Raw genomic sequence first — 19,358 nt, forward strand, 5'->3', positions numbered from 1 at the left:
ACCACCATCCATAATTCGTTCAACTGAAAACAATTCGTTAATATTATCTAATTCCACTACAAGATTCTCCGGATCACGGTCCACCCCCTCTCCAGCTTGCACATTCCCCTTATTGCATATTTCTATTCCCTTTTCAACCATAACTCATCCCCAGTTGGCATTTCTACACCACCAGCATTATCTTCGTAACACGAGCTCCAGCACCGGGGCCATCCTCGCCAACTTACTCCCGCTTGCTATGTGTGCACGTCATTCCACTTCTGGATCGTACCCTTGCTATGACTATTGTGCGCTGCACACAGCTCTACTGCTTATATGGTGCGACAGCACAATTTGATTTTAGCCATTATGAAGACTCATCGGATCATCGTAAGAATGGTTCACACAACCAAGTTATGGGAGGTCCCGAAGCAATTGACGTTCACACGCAAGCTCGATCCGGACTTCAGAATCCCATCCCAGGATATCGCTGCCAAAAACGAGGACAACATCATTCATAAGCCCAGAGTGTTGATCAGCGGCAGTTTCTCGTGGTCGTTGCCTGAGGTCAGAAAGGAGTACAGGTACCTTACATCCAACGACAATGCGCTTGAGAGCTTAGGTTTGGACCCCGAACAGGTGGCAGATCCAAGGTACCAGAAGGTGGTCAGTGGTGAGGTCTACGCAGAGTCAGACTTTGAAGACAAAGGATACCCTTTTCCGTACGCTCAGGCATACGCTGGATGGCAGTTTGGCCAGTTTGCAGGCCAATTGGGTGATGGGCGAGTGGTCAACCTCTTTGAACTTGAAAAACCCACCAATCAAGGTGTGAGAGTCCCTGCGTTGGCCAATCGTAATAAGTACGAAGTACAGTTGAAGGGATCGGGAATGACCCCTTTCTCCAGATTTGCTGACGGGAAAGCTGTGCTCAGATCTTCCATCAGAGAATATATTATCTCAGAACACTTGAATGCGATAGGAATACCCTCTACCCGTGCCTTGTCATTGACTTATCTCCCTCAGACCTATGCCCAGAGACACGCTGCCGAAAAATGTGCCATCGTGTCCAGATTTGCTGAGCTGTGGATCAGATTAGGCAGTTTCGACCTCTACAGGTGGAGAGGCGACAGAGATGGTATCCGCAAGTTGGCAGACTATGTCATTGACGAACTATTCACTATCGATGGCAAGCAATTCCAACACTGGAAAGAAATCCTGGAAAAGAAGGACTTTTTGAAAGACTCTTCTGGTATAAACGAATTGACCAAGTACGACAATTTCTACTATGAGACGATTGTCAGAAATGCTACTACTACTGCGATTTGGCAATGTTATGGATTCTTGAATGGTGTCTTGAATACTGATAATACATCCATCCTTGGTCTTTCCTTGGATTTCGGTCCATTCTCTATCATGGATAAATACGATCCAAATTACACTCCGAATTCTGAGGATCACCAATTGAGATATGGCTACAAAAACACACCCACTTCCATTTGGTGGAATTTGACTAGGCTTGGCGAGGACTTGGCCGAGTTAATTGGCGGAGCTAGATTACTCGATGATGAAGACTTCATAAAGGGTAATTTTAAAGAGGAATGGGAAGATGAAATCATCTCCAGGGCTACAACGGTAATTGAAGTTGGTGGAGAAATCTATAAGTATACATTTACGAAGAAGTATGTGGAAACTTTCTTCTCAAGGTTGGGACTTTCACATAAGCTTATTGATGAAAGCGACCCCGACAAAGCCAATAGTGAGTTAATTGCACCAATGCTCGATATGCTTTACAAGGTACAATGTGACTTCAACAAATTCTTTTTGGTCTTACAAGAAACCGAAATCGAGGATGAATCGCGCTTTAACGCCACAGACATAGCAGAGACTATTCTACTTCCAGTATTTAATGAGGACGCCCCTTCCAGGTATGACAAGAATGATTTAATAGAGGAGATTACAAGCTGGCTTGGGATCTTCAGAAGATATGTGAAGGAGTCGAGAAATATTGATCCAACTCACTCGAGAACTGAAAGCAAGTTATATAACCCATTATTTTTGCCTCGCAACTGGATTCTTGACCAAGTTATCAAGCATACCGAAGACAGTGCAGGCCAAGACTTGACATACTTGAAGAAGTTGGAAAAAATGAGCTCCAACCCGTACGACAGAAGTAAATGGGGAACTGATTTGAAGGAGTTAGAAGATAGATGGATTTTGCAAGGTGATATGGGTGAAGATTACGCTATGTTGCAATGCAGCTGCTCAAGTTAGGAATCATGCATAGTGTGAATAATTAAATATTAATTGAAAGTACAGTCGAAGATTCTTCTTGGAATAATACGAATTTGATATTCAAAGAACTGAAGGATGGATCTATGGCAAGCAAAATTCTAAAGGCCTACAAGGATATTGCCAGCCGAATTGTTCTGTTCTCACTAGTGGTTTTGACTACTAACCATGGGCAATGTGTTCAAATAAACTGATCTAATAGAACCATTTCATTCCAGATCATACTTAACATATTAGTGTCTACATGCTTTCTTATCTCAAACAGTATTTATTAACATATATAATCATCACTCGTTCAGCTTCTGAAAGCACCCTTGGCATCATTGTAACCTTGGTGGAATGCTTCCTTAGCCTTTTCTTGGACTTGTGGGTCCAACTTGGAGATCTTGGCATCTAACTTGTCGTTACCAGTAGAGAATCCACTCTTGGAGTCGTGGCCATGACTGCCGTGAGAGCCATGGGTGGCGGAACCTAAACCAGCACCAACACCAGCGCCAGTGGTGTCGTTACCACTGGAGTGGCCGTGAGAAGAGGTGCTGTCGCCGTAACCCTTGGTACCAGAAACGCCAGAAGTAGAGTTGTCGTAACCGGATGAAGTGTGTGTAGAACCGTGGGAAGCTCCATGGGTACCAGTAGTACCATGGGTAGTACCGTGAGTACCGTGGGAACCATGAGAACCGTGGGTGCTGTCATGGGTGCCAGTGGTACCGTAAGAACCAGTAGTACCGTGAGTACCAGTAGTACCGTGAGTGCCAGTAGTACCGTGAGTGCCAGTAGTACCGTGAGTGCCAGTAGTTCCGTGAGTACCAGATTGGTATCCAGAGGAAGTAGTGTCATTGTAGCCCTTGGTGCCTGAAACACCAGAAGTGCTGTCAGTACCAGAAGAACCGTATTGGTTGTGGCCAGTGGATCCGTGGCTCTGGTTGTGGCCAGAAGCGCCATAGGCAGCAGCACCGGCACCGACAGCACCGGCACCTAAGGCAGCTTCCTTGCCATGACCTTGGTTCGAGCTGTAAGCATCCTTTCCAGCACCATAGGCGTCCTTACCAGAAGAGCCATAAGTGTCAGTACCAGAAGTGCTGTGGGAACCGTGAGAGGTACTGTGGGAGCCGTGGGAAGTACCGTGGGAAGTACCGTGGGAAGCACTGTGCGAGGTCTTGCCAGCACCGTAAGAGTCAGTTCCAGTGGAACCATAGGCATCCTTGCCAGAGGAGCCGTAAGCACCACCAGCAGTGCCAGAGGAACCATAGGAGTCAGTTCCAGTGGTACCGTAAGTGGAGTCTCCGTGCTTACCTGAAGCACCAGCAGCACCAGCGCCAGCAGCACCAGTGGCACCAACACCAGCAGCGCCTGCTTCCTTGCTGTGGGAGGAACCACCACCGAATCTGGAGCCGATACCTTGGTCTCCACCACTCAAGTTGTCACGACCAACGTATTGGCCTCCCTTCTTGTCCAAGGCATCACTTTGCTTGATGGCCTCTTCCTTAGAGATCTTACCATCCTTGTATTGCTTTTGGATTTCGCTGGAAAGTCCGTCCTTACCACCAATGGCCTTTCCGGCCTTTTGGTCGTATTCTTCGGTCTTACCACCACCGAGCTTGCTTTGAATTTTGTCTGTTAATCCCATGTTGTTAGTTAAATCTAGTTAATTGTGTAATTGACTGATGATGAGAACCATAACCTGGAGGGGAATTGGTCCCTTAAATATTCTAGATCATGAGCAACCTTTCACCGCCACGATTCTCCAGAGATCCACTACTTGAAACACCGCCACACATTCTTGCTTCATCACGCGCCCGATTCCTTGCTACTGGCATGGCCAATGGCATCTCCGAATTCCGAGTCATGAGCATTGCCAGAATGGCCAATTGAACGTCAACTGCCTCTACATCATCAATTGACCTGGCCCAAGCTGCCACCACCATGGGAACCATTTCCGTGCCAGCTTGAACTGGTTCGTCTAGCGTTAGGTGGAATGCACCTGGTCCCCGCCATACAATTGTTGCTCTTGCTATGGATTTGTCGTGTGTGGCTGCGAAAAGGGCTCACTGAAATATGCACCGTGGGCGTTTGTTCGGGTAGTGCCCTTACGTCATGCTGCTTGACGCGTGGAAGCTTCTGGTCCAGCACGGCTTATAAGAGGTGTTGCTAATAGAGGCGTCCCAACGTCACGCGGCGTATCGTGGGTATTGTGCTGATGAAACATGGTCCCCTGCACCGTCCTGCCCTGAATCGTACCGTTTCAGTCTCGGGCCCCTTTGCGATCTTCAGCAACCTTGCTAGTGACCAGAAAGTCGGGGTAACTCTACAACGCCCCTCTCCGGCTCGGCACATGGCCCTGGCATAGGCCGTGGAATGTATAGTAAAACGGGAAAAATGCATAAAATTAGCTATTAGGAATATTGTCCTCATCCGTGCATGAGTATGGCATATGGAATGTTGACGCGTGATGCCATAGTTGGTGGTGCTAGCTCTTGTCGACGCTGACGGGCACCTTCACGTACACGTATTTGTTGTTGCTCAAAAGAACGTGGATCCTCACTTGGTACCACCGGCCTAAAAAGCACGATTGGAAATTAGGCACCAAGCAGAAATCGTCATAGGCTGCCTTCGCTTGGCTAGCTTCCTTCTGGGATACATCTTTCAAGGCCATGCTTGTTAAATCCACCATAAGATTGATCTTCTTTGTGTAGCTCCTGCCACCCTTGTCGGCCCTCCATGCAATGAGCAGAGTTGACTTGGGATCCTCGCGAGGATACATCTCGTTTGTGTGTCTGTCTTGAAGTTTAATGTTGTGAATATGTAAATTGAGAGACTTCTCTTTCAAACATGCTACCGAGGCAAGATCTTCAACGAGCTGCTTCTCGAGCTGGAAGTTCTCCGGTCCCAATTCCTTGAAAATTCTCGTAAGCTCATTCATGTTTGCCTTCATTGGCTTCACCACATTGTTGGTAAAAGTGTCTTGATCAAAGAACGTATTGTTGTCAACTTTTTTATTGTAAATAAGATCATGGCCGAACTCAATGGGAATGGCATACTTATCGGACCTGATAGTGGTTACCACAAACTCAGCGCTGATCCTCTTGATCTCTATTGGAATCTTTCCTGACTTATCGGCATTATCAGGTAGCAAACAGGTTAGATCCAATGGGATGTTGAGTATCCATGAATTGTGCTGCTGCTCACTAATAGGCTTATCTCTGAATCTCAAAGGAGGAATGTAGTCCACGAGGTATCTAGTTAGAGGAGTACTCAACTTCAATGTACCTATTGCTTTCTGGGCTCCCGTGAGACTTCTCTTTACTAGAGGAGTAACTATTTCGATGGATGTAGGCTGCTCGTATCGTGAAGTTGATGCAATAGCATCGATTTTACGAACATATGCTTGCTTCATTTTTGCAAACTCCAACTCTTTCTGGCAAATTCTCTTCGATAGTTCGAATGCTGAGCAACTGTCATTTTCTCGGATCAACTTGAGTAGCTTGTGCCCAGTTTCAATTTTCTCTCTCACTCTATTGATTAAATTATCTTGTAATATTTTGCATTCCATCTGCTTTGTCTTTGTAACTCTCTTGCTCTGCTGCAATATCCTGATATTGCCGAGCACTTCCTTAAGAATTATATATTCATCACCCTTAGAATTTACCAAAATGGTATCTTTGTCTGAGAATAAGTTAGGATCAACCTTGTATTTAGATTTTCTTCCAATGAATCTTACCAACACTGCATAGCTGACAGCAGTGTCAATCATCGAGAGATCCCTGATCTTGATTGCATTAGCAGAATTACGCTCAAAAGTGCAGTCTCCCAAACTTGGTGGCATTTCCACATGCAGCTGTAAGTTATGCTCATTGCACTCGGAATCAAGTAAATTCTTGGGAATCTTGAATGTGAAAAATCTCTTGTAAACAACTCCAGGGTGCATTCTCTTGTCACAATTGAAGCAACAGACAGTATTATCTAGTGGATCGATTACCGAGTCATCTGATATAGCTGGATTCTCTGTAATTAGCCTATTGATGTTCGCCTCATTCCATGAAGCACTGAAATCGAACATCTCCAAGAACTTACTCAATACCACAGGAGTCCTGTCTGCCGCGTTCTTACAATTGCGAACCATTATCTTGCCCTCAAACATGAGATACAACATCTCGAAGGGAATTGGCTCGTTGCTGTTGTTCTTGATGGTAATGTAGCCATTCAAATAGTCTCCCTCCTTGTACTCGAAAATCAGCGGATCAATAAGTGTTGGTTTCTCACCTTTTTTGCACACTTCCTCTGTGAAAAACACTTTTATGTCCACAGCATTGGAAGCGGCATTATCAGTGTGGGTCAATTGCTTGAGTTTGTGCACGTTATCCAAAATGGTTTCCTGCCAGGAAGACGTATTCTCGTCAGCAAGAATAAAGTCGCTATGAGGTGTTGCAGGGGTTGAAGCGGATGCAGTGGCGGCCAATAGCGAAGTTCCCGGGGTTGGAGGAAGTTCATTTGACTCTGTACTCAAAGAAACAACTGAAGCAGGGTTGGAGCGCTCATAAATGGGCGGCTCGTCGTCATTGTCCTGGTCAGGCACACTCAAGTTACGCTGGATAGATGCTGTGTACATCCAGTATGAAGGAAGGATACTCCAGATTGGATCGCTGGAGGGTGGTTCCTTCGAACCCTCGACTTCCACGGGCAATGGAAGATCAAAATAGTCCTGGTCTTTATTGGTGCTCTGGAGGCTGCGATCAAGGGGAGAATGGCCGCCATTGCGGGTTGAGGAGGGACCCACGCAGGTGCTTTGCTCATCCTCCATACTCGAACAACTGTCTGGGACCATAATGTACAATTCTGAGGCTATAGACAATTCCTGGCAGGCCAGAGACCTTATACTCTGACATGACTCAATCAATTAATAATCGCATCCGCCTGCATATTCAAGGGTCGTATGCATGCAGCAGCACATTGACCGTTGCCGAAAAGGCAGGTCCCAAATGCGGCAGTAAGACATACAGTGGCAGGGTCCGATGAATACGTGCGATGCCGCAGAGATGACCGTATGCCCCGATTCACTAGTCTTCTCTGGATACCAGAGGTGAGCTTTCTTTCCAGAGGAGGGGGGACCCGATAGCCAAGACTCGCAGTAATTATTAATAAGCTGGGTCGACTGTTTTGAGTGATCAACGAGATAATTCTGTATCAGGAAGGGCTCGCGCGGCTACACGAGACTTTCGCAATACCAGTTATGCAGGAAGATTCGTATTTGCCAGGTAAATCAGACGGAGTATGACTCACGTAAGTGGCAGGCTAGCGGTGTGGAGCATATTTAATCTCGATGGAAGCTGGTGGAATTTCACGAGGATCGGCTGTCTGGCCCATTGATCTCTGCTGCTGTTCCGATTGGGGCAATCCCGTCCTCCTCAATAATTGAAGATACCACAAGGTTACCTTGAGGCCAGATCCACACAGATTGCCTAGCTGGGTTTCTGGGCTTCTTGTGGATGTCAATCCTTACCAAATATTGCTAGAAAAGGCCCAAATTTCCTAAGTTCTGGCTCCAATTGTACTCTCTATTATCTATAGCTTATCTATTCTAACGTCCAAACTTCTTAAGCTCGAAGTATCTGAGGAAAGGGTACACCAAACCTGCAAAACCCATACATAACCACATTGCGATGTCACCACCGCCCTCTTCGCCTCCTATACGTCTGGCGACTGGTCCTGTCCAGTAGGTCTGGGCCATACCAACAGCAGCACCGACAGCTCCAATTAAAAACGACACAGTCGCAGCGATCCCGCGAGTGAGCTTGTCGTAGTCGTTCCAGATAGCAAAGTTGTAATGCTGCTTTCTGGAGGTATAGAGGTGAATATTCCTGGCCTCGCCAACCTCAGCAAATTCCTTCGTGTACAAGTGAATGAACCGGTCGGTTCTGAAAATAAGGTTTTCCTGGAGCAAGAGCATAAAATAGATCAGGATCCAGTACCCCACCATAGGGAGGAAGTTACCCAAAATCGTTGCAAACTTGTTTCTACCAACAAGTGCACAGACAAAGTAAATGGCAGTCAACACGAACGCCCACAACCATCTTGGAATCTTGGCGAAGCCACGGCCTGCCAATTGCACTCCGAACGCAGCAGAGTAGGTGTTGAGGATATTGTTGGAAATCAACGAAAGGTAGATCAAAATTAGGAGGAACTTACCACCAGCACCCCAAGGTTTGAAGGCTTCGTTCAACAAGCCACCCATTCCGTACTTGGCATAGGCATCTCCCCATGGCTCATAGGTCAAAGCCACATTGCCAATTAACGTACCTGCAAGCCCCACGAAGGTGGTGGGAATCCAGATTCCGAAGAATGTCAAAAAGTAAATGTGCAAGTCGCCAGTGTTCTCGGGAAACAAGATATAGTAGTCGGAGGCAATTGAACCCCAGGTAGATGTGATAGCGTAGCACAACGAAAAGAACGTCAACCAGTTTCCACGCCTGGAGGCAGGGTCTGTGATGGCGTCTTCCCAGGTCAAATGGTCAAATTTCTGGGAAGAAACGACATACAACAACAAGAAAGCGATATTGACAGGCAAACTGAGGTAGGTCTCAACACGCAAGAGCTGTCTGATCCCAAAGATGGCCACCAGAAGCGAGAGAACGGCGATGATGACAATCCCCACAGGCAAGCTGACCTTCCCGTTACTCATACTTGCCAAAATCTCTCCACCCACCACACTGTTGACTACTGACCATCCCATGACACCCACAATACTCACCAAACACACCAACTTAACAAACCACCATCCGAACAAAAACCGAGCGCTGACCATCTGTCTGCACCCAGAACGGGGGCCCATCATGGCACAGTAAGCAGCGATGGCACACCCCAACGTTTCTCCCAAGAACCCTGCAATCAAGCAGTTTTTCAACCCCAATCCAAACACCAAAGGCCCTAAGTAGAACGAAGACATAGAACTCAACCCTCCACACCCGGAGAGCCACAATCCCACCACGGAGATGAACTGTTTTACCTTACTGGTAGAACGCTCCCACGGCTCAATTCTCTCTATGCCTCTGGTCTCAACTCCCAAAGAGTCCAACTTCTTCGAGGCCTTCGCGAGCACTTGCCAGAGTTTCCAGTCCTTTGATTTCTGATACTCCGATTTGGAAGAAACGGTCAGCACCGTGTCCAGCTGTGCTGTCTCGGTGGAGCGGGACACGGGGCCCCCTATAGAGCTCTGTTTCGTACCCATAGATGACTGGTAATAATTGAAGTAAGGAGATCAATCAGATCGTAGTTTTTTTTCGGTGACTCAGTGATAAGATTTAGTGGGGATGAGGCTTCCCGCATTGCGTCAACTGGCGGGACCACAATTTTAGCGCGTAAAATTGTGGAAGCAAAAACCAAAAAAGAAGCCCGATGCGGGGGTCGAACCCGCAACCTTTTGATGTCCTTCATAAGAGTCAAACGCTCTACCGATTGAGCTAACCAGGCACTTCTATGACTTTAAAAATCAGTAGATGTTTATCCTATGTATATTGTTTCCTTAGTAAGCACTTAATAAGCATAATTGTTTTGCATTTACTTCACTCATAGCACTTTTTAGCTACAGCCTACAACTTTCTCTGAAAATCAATTATTCTTTCTAGATTAACTCTAACTAAATTAATCTGCCACTTTCTTTTCTCTAGGGAAAGTTGTCATTCTCTCGATGTCGGCCTTTGCCAATTCTTTCTGTGCTGATTGTCAAGGCACAGCTCCTAATAAAGTCAGTAGATTATAATATACTCCCCATTACCAAAAAAAATTGACCATACCCTCTAGTTGAGGGATTACATTTATAAATCATCATGCATAGTGTACGCCTTCCTGATTTTGTGCATCATCCGAATAATTCCCTATCTTTTGCAACAGAGTTAACCATCGCCTCTCCTCGCCCCACAAGTTAGTTGAATCATCTTATCTTTCTGCAAATCTCTCTTTAGTTTTGTACGATAGATCAACGTTATTTCATAAGAGATATATATTCTTATTAAGATCACTTCTTCAATAAAATCTCGCTGTAGGTTAATCCCAATTTCATTCTCATGTAAGCGGTTATCACGGGTTGCCTATTAGAGTATGAGTCTCCATCTGGCTATCTTCAATCACAACAACTACTTCTGTGACGATTCTAATTCAAAACTAGATTAGTGTAATCCGTACCCAGTAGTTTCGCTTCTTCCATAGGAACGAAACTGACATTTCCATGGAAAAGAATAATTTACTATCTCTGCTATGGTCATGTACTTCAATGCACTCGAAGCACCGCAAAAATACTTCGGTAATGCTTCAAAAACGGATCAAAATCTTCTTGATCAGTTCACTTGGTACTGTATAGTTCAAACCTATCTTTACTCCAGAAAAATAAAATAGAAATTAAGATTCTAACTCATAGTTGCAAAAAAATTAATCCATCAATAATGAGGCGTGAAGACACACAGTCGTGTAGCAGGGATGTAGCAGTGTCTCATAATGGTCTGATCAAGTTCAATTATGACTTTTAATAAGAGACACTTAAATCTACCCTAAAATGGTCTAATCAAACGACAAACAATTGTGGACAGAAAAGCCCATACTCAGAAAGTTTAATTCAACAATTGTAACAGATTAAACTTCACTGGGTAAGACGGATGCAATGTTTTTTAAATATTTCCGTATTTTTATGGCCTTCTTAATTCCGTTTAAGCCTAATGATTCCACAAGTTAGTCTATGAGACTGTGGAGACTTCCAAAACATTAGGAGTCCCAAGAATTACGTGTTGGCTGCTCAAAAGACTACCTTAAAGTCGGTAAAGAAGGAATGAAATTTCTCGAACCATACACATTTATGGACAGTTCTTTCTGGGGACAAGCTGTTTGAACATGCTTGTAGGGGTAATTCCTCGCAATTGAAGGTGATCCTAGTATTTCGGAGATAAAAATAATTGGTCCTGGCTAACCTTATGCGGTTGATTTATTGGGGACTCTATTTTGGCTTCAAGGGTCCTATTTGGTCTACTCAATTACCTATTTAGCTCCCTGGCTTATAAACCTTGAGGAAAAGCTGTGGGTTGCGTTATCTAGTACACTGGGTACACAAACAGCGTAGAGACCTGGGTCACACACCAATATGAGTGAATGAAGGTTGATGGAGGTGTAAAAAACATTACTTAGCCCCTGGGCCTTGCGGAAATCTCAATTATAGGATTTTCCACATCTGCTGGAAGTCTGAACACATTGTATCTTCCAACTCTTCTTCACAACCCAGTATTACCTTTTTAGTGAGTATATATCTGAGTAACTTAATCGATATCCTTAAGCTGTGTGTCAACTATCAACGGAGGAATGTTATCCATGTTTATTTGATGTTTCCAGTTTGTTGTCACAGGCTACCTACCTAACCTTATATTATTGAATAACCTTATTACAATAGAAATCTGTAGAAAATATGAGGCCAGAGGTTCCCGAACTAACGAAAAATAGTTTGTATGTGCATAGACTCGCAATCTTAATTCTCGGATTTGTCAATCATGTGGACAATCCGATTGACCGTAAACTAGATCTCGAAGACCAGATTATTCATTATTCGAGAAATGGTATGCTCTGGCCATAACTGGTCACAAGTGTGTCATATATGGAAGTCTCTTAGAAGAGTGGTACCGCTTAGGCTATGCGTATGTTCTCAAAGCAGAAGTGGGTAGTAAGGATGTTACGAATCTCCAAACATCGTTCCTAGCTTGTACCCACACCATCAAAATTATGTGTGCCACTTACTGTCATAAAAGCTCCGGTGACCCATTCTGAAACTGAAATATTTTCGGAGCCGATTTTTTGCGATCTTTCATACACACTGGATCGCCTCTCTGCCCAGCTTTCGCTTTCAGCAATCTATTCTGACTAATTTGAAGGTCCGTAATTTCCACAAGAGGTTATTCACCCGCGTAAAGCCGTGGATGCAAACCAGAACTTTGTAGGTGCACCAGTATACGAATTTAAACAATAGAGCTTGTTAGACCCGGTTGTGGCCTCCCGTGGGGCTCATCCTATCAGTTCAAGGGGCGTTGATAACAGCAGTTCTAGCCATCTACGTGCTTCCAGCAAGCAAGCTGAAAATGCCTAGAATCACCAAGGTGGAGGTATGGCCAGAGTCCGATTGCATCTGTGGGTCAAGGTTCGTTCCCGTGGTGCGATCCTCGGTATCGGCATCCCTGCTGGTGATTGAAACTATAATTGTGGTCTCCCGGTGCCCCACCACATGTCGTATTATGAAGAACAAAAGAAATAAAGGTACCTAGGTGAATAATCTATCATAACCGTTACCACTCTTTTGCTGCGCCCTCCCACTTCTTGCCCGGCTTACACCCCATGCCTGTTAGAGTTTTGCAGATTGCGATTGTGGATGCCTTCGTTTCTTATGGCTATTGTTTCCCCAGTCTACGCATCTAATGAGCTTGCAGAACACAATCTTTAATGCGCATTGTTATTTTCTGCGATGATCGCTCGGCAGGTTTTATTTGGCAAGAATCTGGAGTATTGCCTCGGTGTGGAAACCCTGGCTATATTTGGCCAAGGGATGGTTCCAACCTGGAATATGGTTTTGCTGGACTAGGCCTGGCATGTCCCAATTACGGCACAACCACCGAAGTGTAGAGGCAACTGGGGTATCGGAGTTCGTGTGGAAACACCGCCCTTGAAGACAGGGCCCAGGGACGATTGCTACGATCGGTCTCCACATATCAGTCATTGGGTTTGAGCGACGGTATGTGCATTCCGCCTGGTTACACGCCCGATTTCCACGAAAAAGCACTGATAGCTTACAAGCATCGCCCGTCACCCGATGCAAGCCAAGATCAGAGTGCAGCCAGCCAGGGTTTAACACATTTACGAGTTGGCATGTCAGCTGTGGGCGGCCCAGACACGTCGTGACGTATCAGATTAAGGTCTACAGTGTCCATATTGGTGTGTGGGCCGACACAGCCGATGAGGTGTGGTAAGAATTGAAGCCATGAGGCTAAAGCTTGAAGTTAGTGGAAGCTCAGGAAAGTCCGATTCAGACAGTTGTTTGTTTCACGTGGTTCAAGTAATGTAGATAAGTTTAGGTTTTGATCATCATTATCGGTCCGTGGATACTTACGCTCTGGGTGTGGTCATCGTGGTGATAAACCGTGTGTAGTGGACGCAGTTTTATGCTAGGGAAGGTCCGGGTAACCGAAACCCCGGATGCAGTGCCGGGTAACCACACGCGTACGCCTCGATGGATATTTTTTAGCCCCAAACTATCGCTGGTGTGGTTTACAGGTTACACCTCCGGAAATTTTGATTATCGATATATAAGATCCACGATGGCCAGCCCAACCTCCCAGCAACCCCATTAAACTTGCAAAGGATACAAGTCAATATTTCCCCCGAATAACGTTGAACGGACGTGAGCGACTCGCCGCTTTCCATTAACCTCAGCCACACTTGCACCTCCACACCATGCTTGTTACCACCATGAACGCCTACACCTCCAGTGGTTTGACCCTTTTGCTGCACGGATGCTTGCCCATGTTGTATAGAATGGAGCAGCTCTTGACCAGTGCCTCCATCGGACTCTTGATGTTGATTGCATTCCCCCTCCTCTTGTTGTTTGTCTGCGACTTACTTGGATACTTGTGCATGCGTGCATTCAAACTGGCCGCCTACCTGACCTAGCATAATCATTATTTATTCATCAGTCAAGCTGGCCTTGTCTCTCCTTAATCTAGTGTATACCAATACATCACATACAAATCGTACTCCAGCTACTGTAATCCGTGATTCGGCTGAGCCCACGCGCTCTCCGTGGATACCCGTTATCTTTCAGGTTCCGATGGCCCCGTTTTGCACATTACCCCAGGCAGAATAACTAATAGTTTAATCTGCCACCCCGGCCAGGGACTCTCATCCGATAGCGATGCCCCATCTGTGCCCCCTAATAGACGTGTTCATAACCTTGCTCTATTGTACTCCCAAACTTCGGACTTGTTTGGAACAGTCCCCTTGCCAACAGGGGTTATCGAAAAATGTGCCAATTCACCTTGCCACGGATCTCCGAGACGCCTGATCCAGCAGTACACTCACGCCTGACATCTTTGGTGATGGATACTGTTGGACCCCTTAACTCACGCTCTTAACGGATGTACCCCCAAACCTTAGCACAGCCTTACCGTCGTTATCTGAGCCCGGTTTGGTTGATAGCAATAATTCTGACTCCCTAGGCTTATTTTGATCCATTGATTCTATTTTGGTACGCTTGTTTCATTTCCTCAGTATCGAAATCGATGTCTATATCGCTATCACTCTCACTGAAATCCTCGTCACTTAGAACCACCTTGTTTTTGCGTGACTGGGGGCTTCTCCATATAGTCTCTTTGAGAGACGGCTGTTTCATCCCCCCGTTGATGTCCAACAGATTCACTTTTTGCTGGTATTGTTTCAAGTTTTTAGAATTTAATTGCCACTTGTCATGCCTGAGCTTCTTGTCTTGCTCAGAGAGCGTCAAGGTCCTGTCCTTGGCTTTCTGAGAACTCAATTCATAAAGCTCCTTAACTCTTTCCAACTTCTCTTTCTTCTTGGTGGGACTCTGCTCCTCTAGCTTATGATTGAAGGTAGGGTCAAATCCAATCTTGTTGAGCATACTATTTGGAAATCCCCTGCTTTTGATCTCCATTAATTTATTGGGATCATTTTGTTCGACTTTATCATCTTTGATAAGATTCAACGTTTTGAATGTTGTGTGGTTCGATAACTTCGAAAGCTTGTCTTCTAATGCTTTGTTTGCTCTTGCATCCATGATCTTTCGTCTCTTTTCTGCATTATTTTGTAGCATCTTGGGATCGTGGTACTTGTCTGGGTTCTTGAATAATTCACTGGCTCTCAGATACACCCTAGTGTCTTCGTTGTATGATTTTTCATATTTCATAAAGCCAGTGCCAGATTCTCCCAAGTATACTGACAGCTTTCCTCTCTTTGGGGATTTCATGTGAACGCTTCCATTGAGTTCCATCCTCTTATTCAGTCCACTTTTGAACTTGAGTTCCAAATGAAACTCACAGAGTTCGGTCTTCGTTTTGTTGATAACTTCTTGACATCGTTTATCGTCTTTCCTACTCACATAGGAACAAATACCAAAGTCCCTTGTTGCACCCAATTCAAGTATCGAGTTCAAGCCATGATCGTCCAACTTTAAGGTAAAGCCGGACTTGGAGTTGCCCTCACCGAAGTCGAACTGATACTTGTTGATCATTGGATTTAGTATAATAATGATATCCCCCACCTTAAGTTTCCAGTATTGATTAAAAGCTTCGTTGAAGAGCATCAATTCTACCGATCTTTGAAAGTCTCCCACAGAAAGCTTCATAAACTTCCTGTTATCTTTAGTATTCTTTGGATCGGACTTTTTGAGCACAATGCCTGCAAAACACCAGTTATTGTACATTGGCTCCTGATAGTTGTTACCCTTGTTGACCTTGGCAAAAAGCTTATCGATCTTCAAGAATTTCAATTCTGGGTCTGTCTGATGTATCAATGACTTCAAGGCAGGCCGGTCGATATATCGCTTTCGCAAATACTGCCCTGAGATTGTATCTAACTCGTCGCATGCTATATCGCCTCTTTGAAAGTCTTCTATTCCTTCAAAAGCAAACTTCCGCTTGGAATAGTCTATCCGCTGATACTTCTGGGCTGTTTCATTGTAGTTGGTTTGGTACAACTTTTTCACGAACGAGGATGCTACCCCGGTAACTGCTTCTTTGGGTTTAGGAACGGATTCCTTGCTGGTGAGGGCTTCCTTTAATATCTCCATGTCTCCCTTTTGCAGCTGGACAGAACGCGTCCTTGCTGGTGCTTTCTTGACTTGATTGCTAACTTTGGATTCAGGTACATCCTTATTCCTTTCGCTACCATCTGAATTATTCAAACTGGCTTCTGGTTCATTGTCATGCCTCGCTTTCTTTCTCTTCTGTATTTCGTTATACTTCGCTTCGAACTCTTTGACCAAATCATTCAACTCATCTCCAGATTCCTCGGTGAGTAAGTCCTCTTCTTTTTCTTTGATATACCTCGGATCATCCATACTTGCTTTCCAGCTTGCTTTTCCTCCACAACAACTACCACTTAACGAATAGTTACTAATACAACCTGTGGTTAAACTGACAGTTGGGGCAATTGATTCTGAAGGTTTGCAGACGCGATATCAGTGTACTGCATATAGTCCCGAATCATCAATGAAAAGTGGCCTATAGTGCAACCTGGCAGTCAACAGACAGGCAAACATCACGCCAGCAGCATTGACGTGATCCCCATCAAGGAAGCCTCAGACCCTCGTCCGCCATGACCAGGACAAGAAGCAAATCGATTATCCAGAAAATTTCCAAAGACACCCCACACTATGCCGAGAACCTTGATTTCGGAGAGAAGAAGAGTGTTGGTAACCGTCCCAGATCGTCCAGTCTAGACATACAGAGGCCTCCAGTCAAAATCAGCAGCATTACTCCAACATATCCTTTTAGTGATAAGGAAAAAGCGAGTTTGTGGTCCAACTACATTAATTCATTCAACTATGACTGTCTTCTTGACCCAGAACACATTCTCGCTGTCAACGAGCTCGAGACCGATGAGTTTTACAACTTCCAGGACATTTGCAAGTACAATCAACTTCAGGTTATGGAATACATCACGGAGACTGATGAGGTCATGGATTTGGTTGAATCGCTTACATTGAAATATGACCAAATCGCCAGCGAGACAATTGATTTCGACACTGAGTCCAGTAAATTGCTCAACTCACAAATGACATACACAACTAAGTTTCGACAAATTGAGGAATACCTCAAGCATTTCGAAAATCTTGATGCCATCACTAGGCATCTTTCGAAGCCAGGGTACAATTTGGTGAACCAGAGACGAGAATTTTTCAGAACCGAGATTTTGAGTCAATTGGACCAGTCACTTCTGTTCTTCAAAGAGCATCCGGACTTCAAGGAAGTAGAGCTGTACAACAGTCGTTTCAGACAGTGTATGACTAGAGCATTAACACTTGTCAAGAACTTCGTGGTTTCAGAAATAAAGAAATTATCAGAAGCTGTCAATAAATCATTATCTTCGGAAAATGGTTCATCGATTTCAATTGATTTATTGGTTTACAACGAGTTCAACAGTTACTTGAAGGAAAATGGAACACAATTTAGTGAGTTGATAAACGAGATAACATCGAGAATTGCAGGTCATCAAGAGTACCAAGGCTTAATCAACGATGTTTTAAATGAATATTTCCAGGTGAGACTTCATTTACTACAAATTTACTTTTCAAAAAACACATACCTCCAAAATCTCCTAAAGACAAATATAAGCTCAAAAGATTTGGTCCAATCATGTCAAGATCAGATTTCATTCTTCAAGAAGGTGAGTGAGAAGGAGTACATTTTGTTCAAGAATTTCTTTGGAGTAGAAGGGCCAATTGATTCTGAATTCTACCACTTTTCTAGAAACTTATTGGATCCTTTGTATGATAGTTTGAGACACATTACTTTGAGGGAGACCAACATCAGTAATCTTTGTCAATTGACTACATTGTTACAGAAATATTACGAGTTTGAGGAGCAAGAAGAGACCCTCATAGATGTTGATAATCCTTTAGGCCAACGCCAGGATGTCTCCATCAACTTTGGAGAGTTATTTGAGCCAATTTTGCATGACGTACAGTCGAGATTAATTTTTAGAATCCAGAATTATGTGGATGAAAAGTTAATGAAGTATATTCCAAAGCCAGAAGACTTACAATTAGGTAGAAGAAGAAGATCCACCCGTGCAAGAGCCTCAACTGGCGTATCCAAATCAGATACGATTGTTCCTGATCAAGCTGCAACGGAAGATAATTCAGTCCCCATCAACCCCTTAGATGTGGATTACCCTGAAAATCTATTCCCTGAGGTATATCTTCCTCTTGGAAAGGCTCTCACTTTACTCTCGAACATCTATGAACTCATCAATTCTGTCGTCTTTGATGATCTTGCCCATTATATTGTACATGCATGTATCATTTTGTTGAAGGGGGAATTTTACAAATTATCATTGACTCATTTAGGATTGGTTGATACAAAGTTACATTACTTGAAAAATTTAATTATTCTAAAGGGGCAAATCAATAACTTTGACATCCAGTATATCAGAACTGACTACACAATTGATTTTACCAGTGGTATCAGTGAGGTATGGACCATTTTGAGAAATGGAGAATTCAATCTCAATGATAATGGTTTGATTGATTTAGTTAAGAAATCTGCTCCAAAAATTATCAGTGACATGATCGATGCAAACTACGAAATAGAATCCGAGTTGAATAATGCGGTCAATGACTTCATTAAAGAATGTACCAATTCGATAAGTGAGCCAATCACACTCAATGATAAGGACACGTTAACCGAGTCAGTGGATAGAAGTATTAAGTTTAAAGACAACTTGATTATTAAGATTCCGAACATATACAAGCAGATAAAAATATTCATCAACGATGATAATATCATCAAGTTTTTGATGGGAACGTTATCGGAGTTGGTAGTTTCTACATATGAGAACTTTTACAAGTATGTGCTTGATAACGCCGATAAAATTGATCAAGACACAAGAGAGCATCTAGATGAGATACAGGAAGTTGAAACCGTTTTTGGATTTATTAATGATTTAATTTCTCAGTTGTATGAGCAGGATCAAGAAGTTGTCTTTAACGAAGACATTTTACTTGACGGAGGAGAGCTACCACTAAAGTCTTCCTTACAGGAATGAATTTTTGCCTTCACATAGATTTAATATAGCAGACATACCAATACTTGTGAGAATGCTTCATGGTATTACTACTTACGATTTATTGTAGCGATGAGCTGGGATTCCAGGAGAATAATTTCCTAATAACCTAACCTTTCTCACCAAGGATTCTGAGGCTGCTAGACACGAACTAAAGTTCCTCCTTGGAGTCTTGTTCGGTGAATCCAAGATCTGGTTCAACCGCATGGTCGCTCGATCTGGAGTTGGGGAGGTAGCTGCACCTCAATAGTGAGAATAGGCTCACGTAAAGGAGAACT

At 44.1% G+C, this 19,358-nt stretch overlaps 7 protein-coding genes and 1 non-coding gene across 8 annotated transcripts; 3 read left to right on the forward strand and 5 right to left on the reverse strand.

The window, feature by feature from the left end:
- Window positions 1-375: 375 nt before the first annotated feature.
- Window positions 376-2,250, forward strand: CANTADRAFT_65398 (uncharacterized protein; the record flags this gene model as incomplete). The annotated part of the gene is made up of 1 exon (XM_020210914.1): window positions 376-2,250. The coding sequence occupies one exon, from the start codon at window positions 376-378 to the stop codon at window positions 2,248-2,250; it is 1,875 nt and encodes a 624-aa protein (XP_020065531.1).
- A 313-nt stretch (window positions 2,251-2,563) lies between these two features.
- Window positions 2,564-3,895, reverse strand: ASR1 (Asr1p; the record flags this gene model as incomplete). The annotated part of the gene is made up of 1 exon (XM_020211633.1): window positions 2,564-3,895. The coding sequence occupies one exon, from the start codon at window positions 3,893-3,895 to the stop codon at window positions 2,564-2,566; it is 1,332 nt and encodes a 443-aa protein (XP_020065532.1).
- An 840-nt stretch (window positions 3,896-4,735) lies between these two features.
- On the reverse strand, window positions 4,736-7,066 carry BUL1 (Bul1p; the record flags this gene model as incomplete). The annotated part of the gene is made up of 1 exon (XM_020210808.1): window positions 4,736-7,066. The coding sequence occupies one exon, from the start codon at window positions 7,064-7,066 to the stop codon at window positions 4,736-4,738; it is 2,331 nt and encodes a 776-aa protein (XP_020065533.1).
- A 777-nt stretch (window positions 7,067-7,843) lies between these two features.
- On the reverse strand, window positions 7,844-9,490 carry FCY23 (Fcy23p; the record flags this gene model as incomplete). The annotated part of the gene is made up of 1 exon (XM_020209691.1): window positions 7,844-9,490. The coding sequence occupies one exon, from the start codon at window positions 9,488-9,490 to the stop codon at window positions 7,844-7,846; it is 1,647 nt and encodes a 548-aa protein (XP_020065534.1).
- A 161-nt stretch (window positions 9,491-9,651) lies between these two features.
- CANTADRAFT_t106 lies at window positions 9,652-9,732 on the reverse strand. The gene has a single exon. It is a non-coding gene; the product is annotated as a tRNA-Lys (tRNA).
- Window positions 9,733-11,707: 1,975 nt separating this feature from the next.
- CANTADRAFT_89961 (uncharacterized protein) lies at window positions 11,708-11,872 on the forward strand (the record flags this gene model as incomplete). Its single annotated transcript, XM_020211634.1, has 1 exon — window positions 11,708-11,872. The coding sequence occupies one exon, from the start codon at window positions 11,708-11,710 to the stop codon at window positions 11,870-11,872; it is 165 nt and encodes a 54-aa protein (XP_020065535.1).
- Window positions 11,873-14,500: 2,628 nt separating this feature from the next.
- On the reverse strand, window positions 14,501-16,354 carry CANTADRAFT_49007 (uncharacterized protein; the record flags this gene model as incomplete). The annotated part of the gene is made up of 2 exons (XM_020209658.1): window positions 14,501-16,134; window positions 16,201-16,354. The coding sequence occupies 2 exons, from the start codon at window positions 16,352-16,354 to the stop codon at window positions 14,501-14,503; spliced, it is 1,788 nt and encodes a 595-aa protein (XP_020065536.1).
- A 257-nt stretch (window positions 16,355-16,611) lies between these two features.
- Window positions 16,612-19,062, forward strand: SEC34 (Golgi transport complex subunit; the record flags this gene model as incomplete). Its single annotated transcript, XM_020209694.1, has 2 exons — window positions 16,612-18,085; window positions 18,140-19,062. 2 exons carry the CDS (start codon window positions 16,612-16,614, stop codon window positions 19,060-19,062), a joined length of 2,397 nt encoding a protein of 798 aa, XP_020065537.1.
- Window positions 19,063-19,358: the final 296 nt, after the last annotated feature.

This window comes from Suhomyces tanzawaensis, assembly GCF_001661415.1.
Source record: "Suhomyces tanzawaensis NRRL Y-17324 unplaced genomic scaffold CANTAscaffold_3, whole genome shotgun sequence".
NCBI classification, from domain to species: Eukaryota; Fungi; Ascomycota; class Pichiomycetes; order Serinales; family Debaryomycetaceae; genus Suhomyces; species Suhomyces tanzawaensis.